A 24619-nucleotide genomic window follows, 5' to 3' on the forward strand; every position below is an offset into this window, starting at 1 on the left:
GATATTTACTTACTTTGGGTTGCTTCCTCCACAAAGTAACCTTTTTTTTAAACTAATATTAGTCTTTTTCGAAATAACAGGTCTTAACGAAAAAAAAACTATAAAAAGCATGAACGATTTGTTTACAGATTCGGAGCGTTAAAGTGTGATTCTGAAATCCCGGTTTTAGTCCAATTAAATTCTTGACCTATTTTCTTGTTATTGTTTAGAAATCTGTGGTTTACTTTGCATGATATTAGAATTTCTTCTATAAGTTTGACTAACTTTCTTGTATTACAATTCCTAAAAAAATATATGCTGGTTGCTTTTTCTCCCCAAATTAATTTCCCAAGTTGTTCACAAAAGCATTTTTCCGTGGCGTGGTCTTAACTATTTGTATTTGCCAAAAAAATGTAAAACGTTCATCGTGAATAGAAAATATTAAACAGTTAGTGTATAAAACAACGACATTTGACCCTTACGAAAGTAGCCTGATTGCGGATATAAACTAATTTGCACTTAAAACGATTCTATGCATAAAGACAAATAATGTTGATGTGTGTGCTATTCGGCGATTGCGATTATCCTCCCCGTTGCTGTCACGCTTTACTGGGTATAGTCGGTGTCGCCCTTCGAATAGTGTATGCAGGCCAGCACGGTGTCCAGCAGATACAGTGCGCCCTCAATGACGCACAGCGATCCCATGGCAATGCCCACTTGGCGTTCCGAGTTGACGTACAGGAATCCCTCGTCGGACATGTATCCCTTCCAGTAATGCAGAGCAACTCCGCCTACGGCGATCCACATGATGCAGCCAACCACGTTCATGATGGTGTCACAGAGTTCTCTGAAAAAATAGAAGAAAGATTGTAGTTAGATGTAAATTATAAAGCTTACACTTTATAAGAAGTTCTCTAAGAACAAAATTCTATATATCTTAGTAAGCCAGAAACCAGTTTATAACTCATAAGAATTAAACTGTTTCCAAGGTTTTCTGTTGCTGTTAAATGTTCTTGGATTAGAATTCCCCATAATATGTAACTATACTGAGAGACTGACTCTTGCTGAACTCACCCCTTATGCTTGGTAGTGCCAAAGGCATAGGCAATCGTATGGCATCCTGTGTAGATCAAGAATCCCACCATAACGCCCGAGGCCACAATTTCCGCATCGGCGCTCTTCTCCTCGTTCAGGTTCCAAGTGCCACCGATGCCCAAGAACTCGCCTCCATCGCCCCAGCGGTAGAGGAAGATGATCACCAGGTTGATGATCTGCAAATAGGACGCGAAAAGGATGCAATGAGGTCATGTATGTTGTGTAGAGTGAATCACATTCCAGCCACGCCTTGCCGTACAGCGCTGCGTATGAGTAATATTGCTAATACGCCAGGGTTGATAAAACGCTCGCTTATCAGGCAAAGTTATTGCGACTACAGAGGCTATTGCTCAATTCCGAAAACGAAAAATAAAAATGGGGGGTAACTTATGCTTACCAGCTTCAGGGCCTTGATGAAAATAGAACCAACTGTCTCCACGGATACCATTTTGCACTAGATGCTGATTTCGTTGTTGTTTTTCAGCTGGAATTTGTAGGAATATTTTAGTATTCACTTGTCCCACTGACACCTCTAATCACTGGGTGAGCACTCACAATCTTTTCTGTAATTTTCACGCGGAAACTACAACAAATGATTCGTGTTCGTATCGTTGTCGTTCGTCGACTAAACTGAAAATATCACTGAAAGTCAACCTGCGGCTAGGTATTGTCGCCAAGAATTTGTAGCTTTTGCAATCTGAGCATACACGGTCAGCGATAAGATAACGAGCTATGCCGATAACAGGTGCGATCCGAAATGGGTTACTAATTTGTTCGCTTAACTGGCACCCACAGATTCGTCTGCGCCTGCGCCAGCCCCGCCCGGCTATCTTATCGCCGCGGTGTTATCGGGGTTCGTACCTTACAACGCGATATCAGGTGCTCCGATTCAGTGGTTCGCAGCAGCATTATTGGGCATTATTCATGGCGGCCACAAAGCCACAGAATATGCGGGAAAACAAAAGCTGTAAAGGCCGGAAACTGTTTTTCTTGCGTCACCAAACGGATTTTTGGTGAGCCATAGGTCTGGCATTCCCCCTCTTCTGATAATGCATCCCGGGGCCTTGAAAGTCCACTGCTGGCTGACCTTGCCTCAGTTTTCCGATCGATAACTCACTTGTGATTAAATTAATTCCCTGCAAACTGATTGAGGCGGGACTGCAACTAATCTGCATTTCAATTAACTCAACCCTAGCACAATATTCATCGCTCTATGATTGAGATCTCGAATCAATTGGAACACAACAAAGCAAAGTGATAGCGACAATTGTCGACCGTGTGTAGCCTCGTCTGCGGTTGGGATTCCGTGCACATCAACAGCTACTTATTATAGTAAGGCAGGGTATGGTGGGCTTTATTGGGCTGCTATTTGATGAGTTACTATAGGGAAAAATATAAGTATTTATTGCAAAATAGATATTTATAAGTCCTAAAATTAAAAAGGATGTCAAAGTAACTGATGGGGATGCTTGCCTCATTCGAAATATCTATCTTGTAACCGCATTGGCTAAATTCTGAAATCCCAGTGTGATTAATATGCTAAAAAACTGTATGACTATATAAAAAAAAATACAAAAAATATGAATAATATCACTAATAATTCAATATATTTAATTTCTGACTAACAATCTAGAAACTAAAAAGAGGGTTACACTAACTAATGAGTAACTTGACATATTTGGAACTCATAATTCAATCTTGTCTAATTATTATTTTCGAAATAAAAAAAATATAAATATAAATAATATAACTAGATAGACCTATTACCTAGACCAGAAAACTATACCTCAGCAAAATCTTTGATTTGATTAAATATTCTTCTAGTATTTTATATTTCATAAAAATTCCATTTACTTTTGCTACTTTTATATGAATTTCATTTTAAAAAAATGAATAGTTCTATTATCTAATTCTCCTAAAATCTTGGGAAAACATCGTCAACATAACACAATTCCGATATAAAAAAATATGCATAGCATTTTTGCTGTTTGAGAACGTGGGAACTATAAATTTAGCATCTGGTTCCAGGCTCGTTTATACTTTTATATGCACCATTAAGTTTTAGATGTATAAATCATAAGTTTCAGAACATGGAACAGACATGACATCACACCTCGTCGAGAGGGTTTTTTATGACCTGTCATTGAGTGGCGCAAATACACAGATACAGAATCCTACAGATTCATGAATGTGTGTATGTAAACATTGTTATTATTATTTTATTTTTCTACGAGACATTTTCGGGTGCTAAGTAAACCGGAAAAGAACACAATAGTAGTATAAATTAGATGACAATTTCTGATTATTTGTATTTAATTTTTAAATTTTCGAATGATTTATACCAATTTAAGCCTATGAATCTGACCAATTTCTTACGTTAGATATAAAATTATTATTGAGTTGATACAAGTTCCCTTTATCCCCCCAATATTCAAAGCTTGGAATGGAAATGTAATGGAATTTCTTTCCGAATCAAGGCCAGAGGTTGCTTCTTTCTTTAGGCTCCTGCTTCCACATTCCTGTTCCGTTCTTCCTCCTCTTTTCTTAAATTCTTAGTGGAGTTCCAGAAAGAGTCTTTCTTTAATTTTGGAATTCGTCGCCGCTGTGTTCGCTATCGATGAATCACCGGCAGAGGAACGGCAGCGGCAGAATAACAAAAAACCGGCATGCAACGTCACCAACACAAGTCCATTATTTGTTTGGAGTTCTCTCTTAATCTTTTCAAAAGAGAGTAGGAGAGAACAATAAGAATTTAAAAGAGAACCGGTTTCATAACTAGCAGCTTTTGACTATCGACAAAAAGTTAACTAATGACAGTGGTGCCGAAGAAATATCAGTTAATAGGAATCTATCTAGATAGGTAAATTTAAAACTTACTAATAAACTATAATATAATATAATATTCTACATATTTCTGAGAAATATCCCTTTTGCTTCTTCAGAAATTATAATATAATAAGGTTAACATATTTGATTAAAGATGGTTACCCTCTTTTTAAATAACAAAAAAACTTGTTGGCTGCACTGTCAAAGAATCGTGCTTTTTCAGGGTGATGTAGCATTCAGAGTTGGCAAAAGACCGTAAGATTACAGAACCCGCTGTTAAGTGCAATTGAAGTGAGAGTACTTTACAGCATCTACAGCTGTAATTGCCGTGCGATTATTGGGATTCCTTTTGCGGAATATTCGCTTACCTGCCATATTGGGGCTACCTGGCGTCAATGAGGCGTGACGGCGATTTGGTAATGAGATTTAAAACCGAGAGCTCCCCGTGGGCGGCTCAAAATTAATTCGCAGACACTGGCCCCGCTGTGTGACTCACAAAACCGCGATGTGCACATGTGGCGGCGGAGAGCTTTTCAATTTTGTTTTGATTACCATTTGAATTCTCACCCCCTTCCCCCCACCAATCTTTCACTCTCGCTTCAGCCGTCTCTTTCGCCGGCTGCGTTGTTGCTATTTTATGAATGAAAGTTTCGTTTGTTTACCTTTGCGCTTTTGAGCGTGCGCACGAAGCTCTCCCAAAGAGAAGAGAGTGCCGAAAGAGAGCGAGATGCTTATCACTCGTCGAGTTCAAAACATACATAATCGCAATTGAAAAGTTTTCGCCACTTGAGTACTTGCATCAAACTAACATGCCGCCGTTTCACTAAAAAATGTTTTGGGAATTACTTTGGGGTCCAGGCTATTAAGGGGGGATATACATGTAAGCGGTCAAAATTTGGCCATTTTTCGTGAATTTTGTTTTTATAAGAAGTAGTCAAGCAATCGTCGTGAAACTTTGGATATAGTTAAAAGCTGAATCAGAGATGATTAAAAAATTAGATATAAACAATATTTTACAAAATGGCGGACTTATGGAACATATGCCGTAGCGCCTCGAGCTTTAAGTTGCCGTGCTATGGACACGATAGAGCTCGTAATTCCTGTCCGAAATCCGTAAACTAAATTTTTTTGTATTCATTACACCGTTATCTTCTATTTGAACCTAAAAAACCAAAAAGAAATCAAGACAAAAAATATACATTTTGATTTGAAGGAAAAAATGCCATTTTCAGGTGATCAGTTTTCACTTCCCACCCTCTTAAAAAATAGTAATACTCAGTTTTATAACAACCATGTAGGTTCAAATAGAAGATAATTTCATGCTGATCGTAATAATTTTTGATTCACTCCGATATGTTACGTAGTTTTTTGTGAATCGTGTCCATAGCATAGGTAGAAATGCAAAAATTAGAAGCTGAGAAAAAGACGTTTAAAGTTTTTGATGCGCCCACGTTAACACTTGTGAACCTTGCGTGCATACTTGATTTGAGGCACTTAGAGTTGGAATTCGATAATGAAACTTACACACTATATTCTTTAAATAATGAACTATTTTTTAAACAAAAAAAAAAAATTTGCCCAAAAAATTTTGGTTTACATGTATATCCCCCCTTAATTAGTATAAATTGTTTGGCTGAGCAAACATTGATGTATTTTTTTTTTATGCAAAGCAGTTATTTACTGTCAACTTTGAATTTTTGACTGGTATTTTATGACATTTGCTCTACGCTTGCATTCATATTATTAGAAAAGCAAAAACATACTCACGCACAGCAGCGGTTGAGATAAGAGGACCTGTAGAAATACAGGGTTTTTGGGAGCTGAATTAAAATAATAAATATTATATTATTTGGTAGCTTAAAAACTATTATATAAATTGAATAAAAGTAACCATATTGTAATAAAAGAAGTATCAAAATTTATACATATTTAAAACATATCATAATAGATAACCTTATTTAGAGATCATTAAACTCTCGCCTTGTTTTCCCAACTTGGGCCAAATTGTTTTGGCATTAAGTTAAATGCCTAAATGAAACTAACAAGCGCTGGCCTTAGGGTTAAAATAATTACCTGTTAAATAATTAACTAAGGTTAAGGTCATAAATTACCTATAAATATATTTTTAACAGTTTTGTGCTACATTTGCAATATATACATTTTTATTTTAGACTTAATTTGTTTTCAAATATTTACATATTATCAGAAAAAATAATTTTAAATAGTACTAGAAAGCTTTTCATTTCTATTTACCTCCCCGCAACCGTATCGGCACAGTTTTTAGGCCCATGAGTCGCATTGTGTATACGCCCGAGTTGTTTAACCAGCCCACAGTGCCGAGTCCCCATCTTCGTGCCGTTATCCTTATCAGGCGAGGAGTGTTTTGGCAGCCTTCTCTGGCGGCGACTTCGTCGTCGTCGTTGTCGTCCTTTAAACGAGCGGATGGCGTCGCTGTCGCCTCAGTTCGTCGGCAGCCGTCCCACAGTGCGGATGAACCAAAACGGTGGAGCAGATCGCGACCTGCCGACCGTCGACCTTTCGACCGCCGACTTGATTTCGTTCGCCTTTTCGATTTTTGCCGCGCTTTAAACACTTTCGATTCGCTGTGCTGTTGTTGGTGCTGTGTGTAATTCCGGAAAATCACAAACAAAAAATAAAAAAAATTAAGAAAAACAAAGTAAACAAGCTAGCAAGAGTTACATGACTGAGTAAAGTAAAGCCTCCTCCACGTTCAATAACAAATCAATTGAAATATGTATGCCCGCATTGCTGGATGCATCCACGGTAAACAAGAACTCGTACATTTGATTGTTTGCTTGCAAACATCAGGGATTCGTTACCCTTCCAACAGTCCTGCCTACAGTGCGTTTCGGTACTGTCTAACACACCTGCTATTTGGCTTCATTTGCATGCCAAAGTGCAGGATCGGAAAGCTTCCTAACTTCCTTTATTTGTCAACAAGAAGAATTTGTTTATTTTAAGTTTTGGCTTCTTGGGTTTTTTTGTTGCATTTATGTTTGGTTTATATTTTTTAGAAGGTAACTTTTAAACAAAATTTAAACGGGAGGATATTTATTTAAGAATATATTTATTCTCCTGTAAATTGGAAGAAAGGAAAGTAGTTATATACAGTAGCTTTATTTCTGTTAAAAATAAAAGGTGATTAGCATGTTTCAGTTCATGACTAATTCTAGAAACCAAGCTTAAAATCAGCTGCTGAGTTGCTATCCACTTTTCCGAAACTAATTTACATGAAAGGTTAAAGAATTACCCTGTTTTAAGTTGTGGTTTTGGGTTTATTTTTAGGTTGGGTTTATTTTTAGAACTATCTCACTTATGTTGATATAAATTTAAATTCTAGGAAAAAGAATATATATATTTTTTTAAATTTTTAATTTCTTCCATAGTTTCAAAGTTTTATATTTCCAATGCCGTTTAAAGCCCTTAATATTCACGTATCGCACTGTATAATATCATTGGCAGATGTGTCACTAGTCCTTATTGAAACCCATTCGACTGATGTCCTTGATTTTGACGTTTGGTTTGATGGCTTTAAAGGGTCATTTGATTGACAGGGCAGGGTGCCAATTTTAAAAGGTTCAAAGAAACTAAAACTGATAGTAGGACAAATAGTAATTTAAAATTTAAATGTTTGCTGTCTTTTTGACCTACATAGTTGTGTTTCAGACTAACCTTCACTCTTGGTTTTTTTTTTTTCGTTGACAATACAAGCAAAGAGGATGTGTGCTCATAAAAATTCAATGAAATCATTTAATTCAATAGCTTTCATTATTAATGAATGTTATGGACTGCCTTTTGTGCTTTTAGCATTTAAATAATGGAACCATTTAGTAAATGTGAAATTTATAAGCATATTGTAATGATAACCTTGCTATTCATTCTTTTTTTTTTGCAATAAATGGGGACGTTAATTTGATGGAAAAAACTTGGCATATTTATCTGAAAAACATGATATGAATATATTAGAAAATGTAGGACTAAATGAAATAATTTTTAACGGAAACTCAAAGGCTTTTGGAGTAGTTTTTTGTTTTTTTTAAATTGCCAAAGCTTGTGTTTTCTTTGTTTAAAATTTGAAAGCCTATTTTTACATCCTTCAATTAAAGACTTACATAAGGCTCAATCTGCAATGTTTAATCTAGATTATCAGTTAAGTCGGTTTAGTCTAAGGATTCTCCCTTCACATACCCTTTGTTTCCTAGTGTCACCAAAGCACACGTTCTTCTTAAGGGAATTTTAAACTTCTGCTGTGTAAAGTGTTAAAGAAAAGCCACATTTAAATTTACACTCCGATGATATCTCCTAGAAGCTGGTGGATTAAATGTCGGCCTCCTCCGTAGAGAATTGCTGCTGGCGTTTATTTCCTTTGTTGCGACACAGAGATTTGTGAATTTGTAATGCTTAGCACACTTTTGGGCATAAAAAGAAGTACTAGATAAATGTAATGACGGCAGAGCGGAGCACGGCGTTTGCTTTATTGGAAACGAAACAACAAAGGCGAGTGGGCGACGACGCCTCCCCAGTGTGTGTCCCTCCTGTGCCAGCCCTTGGGCCCCTCTACGAAGCCTTCAAATATGCATAAACTAATTTTGGCTTATGCAACATACTTCTCCTGGCACGGTCCACGGTACAAGGCCCACGGCAACCATCGATGCTGATGGTGGGGCTCCTCCTACCGCCCTACTCCCTCCGCCGTCCGCTATTCTCCACTGCTGTAATATTCATTACCTAGCCAGCCCATATGTGCGCCATTTTTCGGCCAAGTCCCCCATTCCCATGCTCGTCGGCTCCCCATCCTCCGCTAAAACATTTAAATGCTAATAAATTTCGTTTATGAGCGAGAGCCGTGTCGGACAGTAGTGCACTTGGAGAAATAGTTTAGTTCAGGAACTTTATAAATTCGAAAAAAAAAAAAATTAAATAAACTACAGTCTTAAAGAGGTTCGACTGCTTTTATAAACTTTACTCTTTTTTTTACATTTTTCTTTGCTTTAAAAAGTATAATAAACCAATCTTCTAATTCGTTTTTTACTTTAAAAGAAAATATTGCATTTTAATATATTTTCGCATAGTGTAGAAACTAAGACAGGTCTCCGATGACGTCCGTGCTGGGTACTCGTGACGTCCGGGCACCGAAAAAAAGGTGCAAAGTCAGGTGGGGCAGGGAGGATGCAGAGGATCCTGGCCAAGGAATCCTCCTTCGTGATGCCAAGGAAAGAAAACGACGAAGAAGAAGTGGCTAAGGGAAATGATTTATGGCTGGCAGGGCTCGCTAAGGCTGCAAGCCAATTCCATTGGTTTGTTTGGTCATCCGACGCCTGTTCGCCGGATGTGGGAGCCAACACAAATAGCTCCAAGATTTGTCGAATGCGTCGGCTGCCAAATATTCTCAGCTATGTATGGATGTAAGCGGAGGATGTGGCCGTGCCAGTGAATATGGTGGAGCGTGAGCGTGCCGTGGAGCGTTGTCATAAATCAATTTTAATGTGAAAATTATTGCCGCATACTTTTGGGTCGTTGTCGGGAATTTTTCATAAACAAAACATAACAGGAATTTGTGTGTAAACAGGAATGGGGAGTATTTATTCCTAGCACATGTGACACCTTAAGTCTATGGCTTTCTAGGATCCCCTCTGACTTGATAAAAGTCCTGCATCTGCTTTGTTAGGGGAAAATAAGGCATCTTGAAGTATTTCTATTTTTATTTTTCATCGCCTCCCAGGCAGGAGGCTCCTTAAAAAGCCATTTCCCTTTGTTAAAGCATTCCTTTATGTGCTAATTACTCAAGATTAATTAGCCACCATAAACATTTTTGTGCTTGAACAAAATGTTATATTTAATATTCACCAATCATGCTCTTTATGGCTCCATTACTTAAGTTTAATTATCAGCCATCAACGTTCCCTTACTCATCCCAGCAAAAAATATCTATCATTTCAGGTAATTGATAATGTTGCAGCTGCTGAGGAGACTTGAGAAAACGAGACAAGTTTTTAAATGTAAGTTTAAGACCTTGACAAATTATCTGGTTATTTACGAGGCCGAAAAATTTCCTCTCGAGATAACAGAGAAACAACTCGATGCAAAGTTTGCAACGGAGAAACCTACGGACGACGACGACGCCTTTGAACATTTTTCTTTTGCCTTTGGCCTCCATTTGAGGGGGAAATTATTGCTTTTCCTTTACTTATTCGGCCAGCAAAAATAAATATCCAAGTTCAGAATCTTGCGAAACTTTAATGAATGCACCCACATTGGATCTGCTTTATGCCAGAGAAATTGAGACCACTTTTAGATGGACCATTTGATTTGTAATTTTCGAAACGGTCAAGGTCAACAGTTTGTTTTAAAATATTTGAAATCAAGTTGAAAAGCTTGAGGATTTCGTATATATCTGGTATCTGTTAAAAAAACCTCTGTTTAAATTTTAAGTCCCTAAGTTTTTCCTTTAAATAATTAAAACACACATCAAACTAGTACCTCACGTTTCGTTGACTTTCTCATTTTCCATTGCATTTTCTTGTTTTCCTTGCCATACTACAATATTCTTAGATAAAGATCTTAAGCAGCCCCATGAGTTTTATTTCAGTTTTGTTTGTTTTTCTCTACATTTTTTATCTGCCTTGCTAAGACTTTCAATTTCTACGTACGTACGTGGCACCTTAATTTTTCCACGGGCACGGCTAAAACAGAACTTAAAATTTAAAATGCCAAAAGTTTATAAGCATCCATTGAAGAACGGCGAATTTCGGCTAAAGGAAAATTGGGTAACAATAATAAATTGGCCAAAATGCGGCAAGCATGAATCCACTGCAGCATAAAATTTATATCTGCCATAAAAGCAATCGAATGTACGTACGAGTAAGAAATGGAGCAAACTTTTTATTTGAAAAGTGGAGGATGTAAGGGATGGGGAATAATCAACCGGAAACTTTGTATATTTGTGTTTTAGATAGTTGCAAAATTGAGTTATTTTAACGTTTTATAATCCCTTGATTTCTTTACTAAATAAGGCTATTAAAGTTCTCTCCAGACAAGTTTAAAATAGAAACGGCCTTCACTTTTATTGTTTAAAACAAAATAAAGGAAATCAATTAAATCCTTAAGTTGGCTCTCTACAAAGGCCCCTTCTGTTGGCCAGCACAATGCCATTTCCGAGCTATTTCTTGAATTAATCTCCTTGGAGCTAGCAAGTCGGCAGCGACACAAACAGACTACGACAGGTGGGCGTGCTGTGGGTATCCTGAAAACCAATTTGGTCATTATCTGAACACATAAATCAAAGTCAGTGCAATTAGCGCCAAGGTAGAAGTCCATTTTAAAATTAATTAAACCGAAAACAAATCCGCAAAACGAACCGCACGAAGCCCACTCGCACACACAGAGAGACGTAGACGCTGAAGTTAACACAGGGATCCGGGACCGCAAAAGCCAACAACACGGATGAAAATTGAACGCCGTTATCCGGAAACGATGGTCAAACACGGGACAGCGACAAGTGGAGAGCTCCTCCTGGCCGACTGACTGACTGGTTGACTCGCTGGTTGAATTGCAAACAAGCACCAGGATGGATTTCCCCTTGACTCTGATTGCTCACTTTTATCCCGTTGACGAGGGCCATTGGAAAAGAGCAATGTGCGCACATTTAATTACAGACCAACTTCCTCTAATTTGTACCCAGTATTAAACTAGCTTTCAACTAAATGACCGCTGAGTTTATGAAAAATATTTAATAGTATATTTCTGGGTTTATCTGGGTTATATTTAAAGTGATAGGAATTTAATGGCACGGAATTCAAGGACTTTATAGAACTATTAATCTTTAAAGCTATGAAAACAATAATTAACATATTGTAGTTACTGAACACTATCCCTTGTGACATACAGCTGTTATTACACTTGGTGTTATGACAGTATTATTTACTAATTTCCTATCGATTTCTATCTAGTTTCCTTGATAATTTAGTTACCAAAAATCACAAACTGTCCTTAGAAAATACAAAATTAATGAAAGCCTTGGCTTTTCATTCAAACCTAATCAGACTTTGGTCTGCCAAAATAAAACAGATTCAAGGACATTCAATTATGAATGAGTGCTGCTTGTCTGAAGCCATTCAAGTCCTTTTGGAGATTTCATTTGTTTTTCGGCTTTTCGCACTCGAGGGAACAAAGAACTCGACGATTATCTTTCATTTATAATGGCTGCTTCGCCTGGAATTGAAATCTAGTTTTAATCAATATAAATCACCAGTCGGCTCTCGATGGGCGCGTCAGGGGCATAGATTTCGTGTTCGCTGAATGCGAAGTGATTTATGCACTATTGGTGGGTGGGTGGTTGACTGGCCAGCCCAAGCCCGAGCCCGAGCCCGAGCCCTTATATCCACCCAATATCGCCACCTACCTCCCACTTTTAGTCACCCACCGCCGGCCACTCTCTCGTAATTACTGCCGGTCCGGTTTGGTTCGGTTCGGTGTACACACAAGAAAAAAAAGAATTAACTAATAGGTTTATGTCAAAAAATTATTAAAATTTAATTGGTTAATTAATATGCCTCAGCAAAAGATTAAAGTAAATCCTTGAATTAATTAAAGAAATCTGCCTTATGGTAACAGTAAATTCTATATTATAAAACATATTATAAAACACTCATTTTTGATATTCAGGACCTTTTTTTCCCCCTGTATCTGAGGTTTGTTCAGTGTGGTGCGGTCTGTCAGTTCTTAATTTGATTTGTGTCCTGGGTGCGGCTGCCGGCGATGCAGGTTCACTCAGCTTTTCGGGGACGCCCGCCAGGTGAGAGGGACGAAACCTGGACGGGATCGGGATCGGGTTTGGGAACGGAGGTGCGGCCTGCTCGGACAATGGCCACTGATTGTGCGGTGCCGGTGCTGCATAGTTGACGGGGAAAAGCCTCTTTCGGACAGCAGGCTGCCTGGCTTCTGGCCATGACTGGATAAATCTGAAGAATTAATTAAATTTTATAAATTGCGAAACAGTATGATTTAAGCCAGCAATTCCCCTTGCTGCAACCAAATCGAATTTGGCCTTGGCAAACACCAGCTAGGAATGCAAAGAGGAATTCTTTATGTTAATTAACAATTTTCTGTGGTAACTAACCAGAAATTGTATTGAGGATTTACCTTTACTCTCTGCTTAAAACCTTTTAATAAGCATTGCCATAGATTCCTTTAAATTTTTACAACTTAAAAGTTTACAAAACTTGAAGTTCCTTTAATGAAATCATAAAATGTCTTAATAATTGGAACCTGTTTGCTCTAATTATAAAAAACTTACTCCTGACAAACTTCAAGAGAATTCTGTAGAAGTTTTTTAAGAACACCTACTTATGCTCGTCATATTTATAGGATTTAAACATTTTTCAAAGAACCATAAGAACTTTTTTCGCCAGCTAAAAGGCTAAAAGTTAATGCCTGAATTTAAGCTGTCATGGCAAGACGACAGGCAGATGGAGCGCCATGGAGTCGAGTCGTCATCGTCCATGGTCTAATTCCGTGCTGACGTCGTTCGATATTTCAATTTTGAAACTGCGTATAAATTACGTTCACCCCTCAATTAGCATTCTCAAAAACCCGAAACCTGATAATGTCTGGACTGCGGAGGGGGGCGGCGGCATTATCTTTAACCCCGACAAGTGCGACGTCAAAAAGTTAAGGCTAATTAGCATGATGTGGATCAACAAGCGGGTAATAGCATCAAGAATTTAATATTCCCGGGCGAGTGGAGTGCAGAAGCGGATGCCAGTGCCGATGATGGTCTGAAGTCTGAAATGTCTGCTCGCGGGAAGCGCTTGTCGTTGCGTTTTTACTGGTTTCGTGTTTTCAGCAGATTGAATGCTAAAGTTTCTCCATTGCCCCGAGGAACTGCGCGACACCCACTTTGTTGCCAATTGGGGTCAGTCGAGATACAAGGCAGCCACTCTTCGCTCTTCAGAGGGGCAGCAGGACATCACTTGGCATAAAAATAGCAACCAGGATGCCTTAAATATTTAATGCGGGTAATTTTGAAATATGGGAGATTTATAAAACGGATGTACTTTAAATGGGAAGTGGTATTTACCCAGCTTAGTTTTTGCTTAACACTTAACAGAAGACTAAATATAAATTTCTTTTAAAATAACAATTAAATATCTAAAGATATTAATATATGTCACAAAGTACTAGATATTTTTCTTCAGTGTCCTGTCTCGTTGTGCCAAAGGGGCGCTTCTTGTTTATCAAATTTATTTAGCAAATGGACTTCAAGGCACTTTCCTTCCCTTTGTTCTGAGCCCCGCCAAAGATTGGTTCGGATGAGAGGATGATGTTTGCTTTGAAACGGAAACTGGGTTTGAGTGGCGCATCTCCTATGTAGGTCCCAGCCAGATTGCTAGATTGCCACATTGCCACTCAGACAATAAAGGATAACCGCAAATGTCCTGTGAAGCGAAGCGTGCCCCAAAGAGCCAGGCATGCGTCATTTTCCGCTCGCTTAATGAAAACCTCGCCAACAAGCCATACGGCTGAGGAGATGCTGGGCAAACGATTCCGAAAATACCAAGAAAATCCGTAGAATGTTAAACTATTTTGCCACAGACACGCACATACACTGGGAATAATTTTGAAAAGAAATTTAGGAAAATAAATCCCCGAATTCATTGAACTTCTTTTTCGGCCATAGTTTTGTAAATTTGTAAGAAAAATGTTTATTTTTTGTTTTCTCCAAGTGCATATCGATGGCATATCCTCTATGTAGTGGGTGTATGGTTCGTCACCGCCTCCTTTGATCCTGGCAGAGAGCCATTCTCGGATTGTTGTAAATAATTGCCAGCACTTGAGGGGACGTCCTTGCCTCTCGTAGGCCTAAAATGGCCAACAAAGGACACATTGTCGTGTGTGTGTGTACGTCTGTATTAACAGTTTTGGGGTTCTTGTCCTCGTTCTCGTCCTCGTCATGGTCCTCGTTACGTCCGGGAAACGGAAACCAAATCAGGCTGACAAAGCCTTTCGAGCAACAAATGGCATAATGGAAATCGAATGTAAAATGCTGGCGAATGAAACGCTCGTAAGCAGCAATTTGCCTGAATAAATAATATCCGTAAGTGTCATCGAGTTTTTCTTTCTGGTCAACACATATTCATACATTCTCTATATATAGAATATATAGAAATGTGGTGGGGTGTGGTAATTCCAAGGAGAGCTGCCTTTGTCATCTGTTAATTACAGCCACTGCTGGGACAATTGTCTGCCATTGATTAAGGCGGCGAAACACTTGACTGCGAAGCCCTAGAAAATAATAAGCGAGAATGTCATTAAAAGTTTCCAAATGTTTTCAAGTACCCAAAAGACGAAACTCAAACATGAACATGAGAGTGAGTGTGTGTATAGTATATACATTGTGCACACTCGACTCACAAAGGACACGAAAATGCTTATCCTTATTTCCCCTTTTTCGGAAACATTTGCCATAACTGTGAGTACTTAATCAACGTAAAGCCAAGTGTCACTCCAGTCTTCATCACTATGACTATCCACTCGAGAATAGGTATATATATGTTATATATGCTTGTCTGTAGCATAGTTTCTAGCGCGATAATTTGATAAAGTTTTTATTACGCCCCATCGGATGCAAATTGTCTGAGACATTCAATTGATAGTCGTGCCTAATCGAATCAATTAGAATGCCGCCGCCCTACTTACGGCACTGAACTAGTGGCTAAAGGCAAGTCATTTCGGGAATGGGTTATCCTTTTGATGCCATTAGCGAGGACATCGCCACCAAGGCGTATACGTATTAAGCCCAAATGGGGGAAACTGTATGATTTCATAACATTAAGTTCTCTGGGAACACTTGGAAAAGCTAGCACCTGAAATAAAAAAGTTGATTGGGAAAATATTAAATAAATAAACAAACGGGGAGAAACATGTGCTTGAAGGACTTCTTATTTATCCCTCACATAACAATAAGGTGTGCATAAATTGAAGACTCTTGTCTTAAAGTAAATGAAATTCAGTTATTAAACAAAAATAATACCTTTAAAAAGTCCACACAAATATTGTGGGCTATTTCCAAGCTCTCAATCATAACCCAACTCCTTATCATTTCCCCAAGTGTACCCACACACACACATATAGGTAGGGCCCAGGTGAATGGAGGTCATATATGTATGGGCAAAGTGAGGTGGCTGGAATTTGCCATTAATTAGTCTGCAGGTGTCGTTGACCAAAAGACGAAGAAGCAGCAGCTGCGACAGCAGCAGAAGGTGGCCAAAGATGGCCAAGGATCGGAGTTGACCGCCACACCACCTGGCATGGTCGGTTAATGTGGGGGCAGCGGGCGAAGTCCCGCCCCATTTGGTTTCTCGGTTGGGCGGAAGCGTGGCCTGCTCATAAAAATTGGCAAACAAAGGAAACTTTTTGCCGAAGGACGAGCCAACACGACAGTGCGTGAGCCAATGTGTTGCCTGGAACCATGGAGTGGAGTGGGTGGCGTACGTCCTGAGAACACACGCCGTGGAAAAGGTTTGGGGCAATGTTCGGGGCACGATTTACGTAAATTTTTATTACAATAATAACGCCGGGGCGGGCGAGAATACAAACCGACGCGCGAAATATACTTAATGAAAGAAACCACAGCGATCGATTTGTGTATTGGCCGGGCCAAAAAACCACGGTGAGCGGGGGAAAGGGGAATGCACGACGACGACGAGCCCTAATGATGACACATCCTGCGCGGTGGCGGAAAATGGGGGAAATGTGTTGCCCCGAGCCCCAAGCCCAGGCCAACCAGTGCGAACCAGTTGTCGAGTATTTCCCAAATGACGTAAGAAGTTGCAAAAGGACTGCGCGCCAAACTGGCACGGATCAATAATCGATGTGTAAAAAGTCACTGACTGTGTATAAAGCAAGAGGAACTCATTAAAAGTGACTTAGCTTAAAGATTCCCTTTGCCGTTGGCAACGTTTTATTTTAACACTACAATTATGTGGTAAACAGTAAAATTAACTATTTAAGAATTGTTTAAATAATACTAGGAAATTTATTAAAAGGAAATATTTTCTATATACATACTATTTATTAAAGATTAAAAAGCGAATCCATTTCTTATAATATTATTATAAGTATAGTAGATAACTGTTCCTTTGGATCTCAGCAGAGGCTTCAAATGTAGCCCAAAAATAATCCCAATTTATATTATTTTTTAATACTTTCCCAACAAAAACACATAAACAAAATCTGCAACTTATTTTAATCAAACAGTAAAAGTTTACTCTCTCTCAAATCAAAATCCACGAATATATTTTTAAAAATTTCCCCATAAATCCCGCAAATATTTATGCATTTATTTAGTATTTTCATGAACAATATTGAATCCTTATGAATATGACTGTGGTGTGTTCATGCATAACTCTTATATTTGCATAGACTGTGAATTAATTTATAGACCACAATGTTTCGGTTCAATAAATACGAAAAGTGCAGTGGCAAGAAAACTCTTATAGCTTTGATCTAGGTGGCATTTAACTCGTTGTTTACAACAGCGTAAGTTGAATAACAATTCATTCTGAGAACTGCAATCAAACCACCGTCCTTCCCTTTTGATTTCCCCAGAACGATAGGCTGTATTTTCTTCGTGGAAAAGTCCCAAACACAAGGACCTTTTCGCAGGTGCGAATTACACCAAATTTATGCTGAAATCATTTGATTTGTGGGTCGAAACTTTCGCTTCCCTCACACATAATTCATTAAGCCCGCATGGAGTTTCGCTGTCCTCGCTCTGAACGGGGGCCATTTTGGCTGTCAAACCCGGCCAAAACTAAATGTGGCCTAAGCCAGGCCGAGTTTGCGAGCTGTCACATATATGTGTGTACGTGTCAAATGTGAATCCAGCTCGCTCAAGCCGTGGACAGCAGCAGTTGCCGACATCCCTCGGACTCATCCTGCTCTGTTCTGAATCATCGCTATGTCACACTATAGAATATTGACAGTTTTTGGTTTTCTTTTTCCGTTCCAATAATAAATCTAGATTTATTTCAGTGATTGGTATACGTTCCTTGACTTTGTTTTTGAGGTTTTTCATTAATTTCTAAAACATTGATTTTCTAAAAAAGAACTAAGCTAATTTAAGAGGATTTTTTCAACAGTTTAGCTTGGTCTAAACTTATGTATACTTTCTTTTACTAAAAGTTTCAATATAAAACGCGGTCAACACTGCTGCCAAGAAGAGGGTCGGTCGCTTTGGTTGGTTTCGTTTTGGTATAAAATTAATTTGACGTTTCAGGCCCGGATTCGTTTGACTGGCCATCGACAGCAGCAACATATTAAAGTGCCCCGAACACGAACCAACCAGAAAGTCGACTCAAAAGTCTACCGTTTGGTCTCCGGCGATGTCATTGCCATTTCGGTGGCAAGACTGGAAGCGAAATGGCGTTTATGTGTTTGCATGTCAGCCCGTGTCTTCATGACGAAGAGGCGGGCGGTATGGTGGCTTATGGCTTATGGTCGCTGGGGCGGAAGTGGGAGGATGGAGGAGGAGGAGTGGCCAGGCAGGCATGTTGCATGTTCCCCCGACACGGGGCAGACACCGTCAGGCATCAGGAGGCAGGCAACAAAGTCCGCACACACGTATCCTTTGCAAAATTTGTGTTGATTTGCTTTTGCAACAATGTATTAGGCAAACACAACTGCAACTATACTCCCTTGGGGCATACAAGAGCACCCTTGTATACGCTGCATATGTGTATATGAACTTTCTTCTCGGCATATACATAGGTTAACACCTACACCGACATCTACACCTGTGGTCAAATTAGGAGAGCAAGTTGGTAAAAGGCTGAAAATTCCAGAGGGGAATTGAAAAAGAAAAGGAAAACTGTTGCAAGAACTTTGAAGAGAGAACGTCTTGTGTTTTATTAAACCCTCAATCTTTCTTGTATTAAAATAATACTTGAAAAGTTGGGTTTTGAAATGAATTATTCATTATTTTACCCTAGTTGTTATTAAGATTTAAGTCTGCTTCTAAACCTTAATTTAAGGCCTTTTTACTTGCATAAAAATTATAAAACTAGCTTAAAGATTTGTTGTATTATTTTATTTGTTTAAAAACGAATTAACCCTGCATAAACAAACCTTAATTATTACTTTATCGATGACTGTTAATAGTTGTGAGTGCACAGGACACACGTTTCTATTTGCTATGACTCCTGGCAATTGGTTTCAACTGAACTCACGGAAAATTGGTTTGGGTTCCCTCACGTCGGTGGAAAATATTTCAAATGCTTAACTAATCCTAAAGGGTTTTGCAGTTGTTCCCTGTAACTGGCAACTGAAAATGCAATAAACTGTATTTTCTGTCCAAAATCAAATGAGCTTCGATACGTGAGTTTTGGACAATCAAATGCATTCCTGATTGAGAAGGGAATATTTGGTAAAGGAATTTACATATTTGAGTTCTTTGATAAATTTATTTATGCATGCTTTTACCTGGCTTTAAGTTCAGTTAGATATATTTGTAAACGAATGTAAGTCAGGATTCCCCTTTTTCTCGGTCCACGAACGTTTGGGTTTTCGTCCGTAATTATCCTTGCGTGCTGCTGTCCCCTGCCTCGGTGGCCGTAAAATCTGTTTGTTCGAAACCAATGCAGCGAACACGGAAAGTTTATCCGTCCCTCCGTGAATCCGTGAGTCCCTTCTGAATCCCTGCTCGTGCTGGGCAAAACAATCGAAATGGCCGTCGGTCGGTTGGTTGGCTGAATGAAGTCCGTCCTTATCTGGAGCTTCTACGCTCCGCTCTGCTCTGCTCCTGCCGGTGGCCAGGACTCCGGCTTGTCCTTACGGCTTATCAGACGCCAATCAAAATGGTGCACGCGGTGGAAGCGAGCGAGAATGAGGATGTCGAGAACGGCAGATGCCACGTGTCGGGCTATTTAGCATGGAAATTCGCTTTGCGGCGACGGCTATAACCGGGACACAAAGCGGCCACCGGTACTGGCCTGCACTGCAAGAAATTAAGTACAAAATAAACATGGGATCCAGAATTTATAAGGAGAAAATCAGCTGACTAGCCCTTAAGTTAGCCAGAAAATCAAGTGAAAGATACTATACTATATAGGTCTTTAAAATCTTGAATTAAACTTAAATTAAACATTTTATGAAACCTAAATCCTTATTAAACTTTAATTAATGGCAGCCTGAAAATTCCTCAAGCTAAAACTATCTTCTCTACATTTGATCCCTGTTTATTTTCTGTGTACAAATTACATAAAGACTTCAAGGTAACCGGCAAACTCAGAACACAAAACACGCAAACGGAGCATTTAAATCGATTTCATTGGGAGTGCGGGACTTGGGAGTCCACCGGAGTAGCTTGTTTATAGCTCCTGCAAATTTATCTGACTGTTTTGCCGTTATTTATGGACGACGGGCCCCTCAGCCGCATACCCCATTCCCTCCTCTGGTCAACGTTCTTTGGCCCGGTGTGCTTTTAATAATGGCCATTGCAATGGGGTTAAAGCCGCTGGAAAGTAGGTCCATTCAATTTGCAAATTTGAGCACCCGTAAATGGCCCAGTTGTGGCTGAATTGTGCCGGAAATATTTCCCATAAGGCTCCCTTCTAAATCGAGTGTAATCATAAATGCCCGACCCACTCCTACTCCAGTCCAGGCAATTAATTAGAGCGTGTTTTAAAGTCAAACTTGGTTAGGCTAATTCCGAAAAAAAAGTAGTTGAAGTGGTTCTTATACATGCATAGTTTTATGTTCAACAATAAACTAATTAAAAACGAATGAATATTCATACAACTTTCTCTTGTATGCACTTTTACTTTTCACTTTACAAAACTAAGGTCTAAAATTAATTAAAAAAATATTCTCCCTTTTTTTTTCATTCCATTAGCAAACCCTACAGGGTCTCCCAGATCATAAATTAACTGCCTTTCTAAATTCGTTTTATTTGGGGCAATTTTACAGCATGACATTTCGCTTTGGTACATTTGAATTTGAATTGAATTTTTAGCTGGAAAAATTACATGTATTCTTTGTAAATACAATTTCTGTTCTAGCTTTAAATATTAAATTCCTGAAATAGATATTTTGCTTAAATAGTATATCAAAGGATTTACGTTGTCAAATAAATACTTTTTGCATCTCTCAAGGGTGAATTATTTATGGAGAAACCTAAAACTAATGGAAAAATCAAATAAATTAAAATCAAATGGGAAACCTTCGTCAGATTATACCTTGTTTGGAGGACAACCACTTTTACCTGTAATAAAATTAGATTAGTCTCTCAATATCTTTGTGACAAACTTTAGTCAAAGATAAGAAACTTTTTTAACTCAAACCTGCAAAGTTAGTGTTAACTTTACAGTAGCTCTTCATTGCCTAACCAATTCGATGTTCGCTGGGTTGTCATAGACAAGAATCCTATCTGAGGAGAGAAAAAAAAGCCACACCCGTGTGGTCCTTACCCAAAATCCGACTCATGTGGGACTCATTCAATTGCCAAACGATTATCTCCGGCCTCATCAAACACATCTGACATCGGACAGCAGCCGGGTTAGAAGTCGATGCGGACTGCCTGCAAATGAGCGGCGCTGTGTTTGCGGTCGTCTGCGGATCTACGGTTGCGAATACGGGTCCAGGTCCAGAGCCTGTGCCGGACATCAGGACACCAGGACACACGGACGGATTGAAGAGTGCCGGACGGACGGGTGTATTCAATCTTTGCTCTCAGCACACACACACACACTCGCTTCCGTGCTCACTCGACTGGGTTTATCGACACGAGACAGAGACGACGCACATGATGGGGAATGGGTATAGGCTGATGGGTGGTGGGTGGCCTTTGGGAGAGACCACAAACTATTTCAGGTACCTAATCGCATTCTGCCAAAAACAATTCGCACTTGACGAGCCGCCCAGTGCCCCAGAAAAACGAGAGAAACGTAGGCAAACTGAAACTGAAACTGAAACTGCACCACAACAAAAGCCAAGTGGCGAGCTGGTTGGTAAAACTGGCAGACAAACTGCCGCATTGTCATTGAAATTGTTGGCCGACTTTTTTGCTCCCCATGTTCCTCGGTGTTCTTTGTAGTTTGGCTTTATCGCAAGGTCTCTGTTGCCCACAATATTTTCTCTCTTTTTTTTATACTTGCTACTCTTGCAGTAAGCATGGGGTATACCCATAGGAGGATAACAAACGTGTCAGTATATTATTCCTTAATTAAGCCCTAAAATTTAAAAACTAAAGTAATTTTTGTATTGAACTAAACTATAAAGAAATCCAAAAGAATTTGTCTTGAATTTCCATGCCAGGTATCCTTGAGTCGAAGCACGATTGATATTTGCTGGATATTTTTTTTTTTTGTATTCCCTGTGAGCCTTTGCCTGGCGCCCGTCTGTCATCGGGCATCGAGTCTTGTGCCGGGTTCCGCCCCCGCCGCCATTGTTCGGGGCCACATCGGGAACTATAAATCAACAAATTTGACAGCAGAATGTGCAAAAGTGGTAAACAAAAAGCGGCTTCGGCATCGGAAGCAGTTGCAAGCCAAGGACAAAAGGCGAGCTGTGGATGTGGATTGCACTGGGGAGTCTACTGGCACTAGTGCTTCCCAATTCTCTTGCCTCCTGTCAGTGTCCTGGCTGTCTCATGTCTCCTTTCTCCTGTCTGCTGTCTGCTGTCTCTTGGCTGCTGATGCTGATGTTGTCCTGCTGCTGCCGATGGCCATTATTGGTGGTAATCAAGCGTGATTAATTGAATTGAAATTGAATTTTTGTTTTGCATAACACACTGGGCGGGTCACATAGCATTGGGATTCGTGGAAAACTTGTTCAGACTCTACTAAGAGATTTGCTCTTTCCTTGTAATATTACACACACACACTACTCACTGGCACACACCCTTTTGATGGTATGATTTCCCTGAAATTTATGCATGCAAACACAGGGAATAGTCTTTTGGGGCATTATAACTGAGGGAATATAATTAACACCCTCAAGTCTTTGACTAATTGGGAGCCAATTAAGAAGATTTTGAGCTTTGCGGCCAAACAATGAATAATTTAGAAGGAAGCATGCTGTAAAGGCTTTTATTATTATAAACTAATGTGGGATTATTTAAGTGTTGCTTGATTGAAAAGGTTAGGAAGAAGTTTGGAATCTCTAACTAGAATTATTCAAGAGATAATTATTTCGAGACTGTAAATATTTGCACACTTTGCGGTTTAAAAGTATCTTCTGCTGGGAGAATACCAACCAATATATATATTCTTGTTTACCACATTAAATTCGTTGCTTTGTTTTTTGTTTTCTGGTTTGTGGCGGTTGGCTGCCGAATTTAAAAGCTTTATTATCCTCGCAAGCCTCCTTCGTGGGCTCCTTAAATATAAAAATACGGCAGCTGTCTCGAATTGCCGCCACTCCTCGTACTCAAAGTCGTCCTCGACGTCGCACTCGAAGTCGTCCTGGTACCTTCCACGCGAAATGAGTAATCTGAAGCACGGAACACACGCCGCCAAGCGAGTAGACCGTAATTGTGTTGTGGTTCTCCTTCGTGTTTACTCTCTTGTTGACTTAACTTTTACATGATACGAAGATTGGGAATTGAAATGGGGATAACTTTTCATTAAGTAGATTTAGGCTTGCTGGAAACCTGTTTATAGAGGGAGTTTCCTGTGACTTTCCCAGCTGAAGATGCGGTTTATGGTTTCATTTTCATTCTTTAATTTTAAAGTCCTGTACTTATCCACATTATTCATAAAGTCCCAGAAGACCTTGGATTTTGTCTCTCATCTCTGAAAACAAATTTGTATCCATTTGCATTGCGGAATTATTCTTAAGTGTTATGTAATTTATGTAACAACAAAGGACCAGACGTTTTTATGACTTTCTCTTTTTGAAAACGATATAAATGCTATATTATTTAGGGTCTCATTGAAAGCGTATTTTAAATGTAATATCTATCTACTGGCTTTACAGCTTCAAGTCGTAAAGAAATAAGAAAGGGAGTTAACTTCGGTAAGCCGATGTTTGTATACACTTGCAGTTTGCTATTGTAACAATCGAATTGAAAAACGATTTTAACTAAAACAAAAATACACAAATTTCAAGTTGAAACGCTTTTCTGTGTTACAAATTTTAAAATATTTTATTTCGTTCTTAACTTTTCTAAGATAAACTCTGATGTTACTGCTGGCCAATAATATATATGTACATTTTATTGGGTTTGGAATGACTCTTTTGCTTATAATACCCTGCAAGATAACAAGAAAATATGGCTTTCAGTAAGCCAACTCGAGTAACTTGAGCTTTTATATGTTAACAATTGGAGGACTTGACCTGACTTTTTCCGTTTCTTTTCTCCTTCTGGGAAATATGACATGTAGTGTCAAACCTTTTAAGCTATATATAGACTTCTAACGACTCATCACTAACCGCTCTTGTGTGTCTTGTTGTCTCTTTCCAGGTAACGACTCGAATCCAGATGATATATTGCATCGATGCCTCTCGTGCAGGCGCATTAAGTTTGCTTATTGCCGGCAATAAACTCATTTACGTACTCGACCCGACCACGTCCTTGCTTCTCCCCCTCCTCCTTATCCACCTACTCCTGAACAAGGTGCTCCTGGTGCTCCCGGTCCTCGTGGCAGGACCCATCTCGGTTACGGAACCGAGAAGGAGTACGGAGCCCTCGTCAGATACA

At 39.2% G+C, this 24619-nt stretch overlaps 2 protein-coding genes and 2 long non-coding RNA genes across 7 annotated transcripts in view; 2 read left to right on the forward strand and 2 right to left on the reverse strand.

Moving 5' to 3' along the window:
* The window catches only part of LOC108074992 (pleckstrin homology domain-containing family G member 5), a 52934-nt gene that overhangs the window by 9317 nt on the left and 18998 nt on the right, over positions 1-24619 (forward strand). The window lies entirely within an intron of this gene.
* Positions 348-1771, reverse strand: Ssk (smooth septate junction protein snakeskin). The gene is made up of 4 exons (XM_017167289.3): positions 1630-1771; positions 1472-1558; positions 1054-1250; positions 348-826 (listed from the first exon to the last, which is right to left on the reverse strand). The coding sequence occupies exons 2-4, from the start codon at positions 1520-1522 to the stop codon at positions 586-588; spliced, it is 489 nt and encodes a 162-aa protein (XP_017022778.1). The 5' UTR covers positions 1523-1558; positions 1630-1771; the 3' UTR covers positions 348-585.
* LOC138928267 (uncharacterized) lies at positions 1151-24457 on the forward strand. 3 transcript variants are annotated; one of them, XR_011444773.1, is made up of 3 exons: positions 1151-1287; positions 9862-9920; positions 9983-10331. It is a non-coding gene; the product is annotated as an uncharacterized lncRNA (long non-coding RNA). The 3 variants fall into 3 exon arrangements; XR_011444772.1 differs by having other exon boundaries at positions 9990-10329; XR_011444774.1 differs by lacking the exons at positions 1151-1287; positions 9983-10331 and adding exons at positions 6396-6684; positions 24383-24457.
* LOC138928510 (uncharacterized) lies at positions 7277-7633 on the reverse strand. The gene is made up of 2 exons (XR_011444928.1): positions 7573-7633; positions 7277-7514 (listed from the first exon to the last, which is right to left on the reverse strand). It is a non-coding gene; the product is annotated as an uncharacterized lncRNA (long non-coding RNA).

The sequence above is a fragment of the Drosophila kikkawai genome, chromosome 3L (genome assembly GCF_030179895.1).
Source record: "Drosophila kikkawai strain 14028-0561.14 chromosome 3L, DkikHiC1v2, whole genome shotgun sequence".
In the NCBI taxonomy this organism is placed as follows: Eukaryota; Metazoa; Arthropoda; class Insecta; order Diptera; family Drosophilidae; genus Drosophila; species Drosophila kikkawai.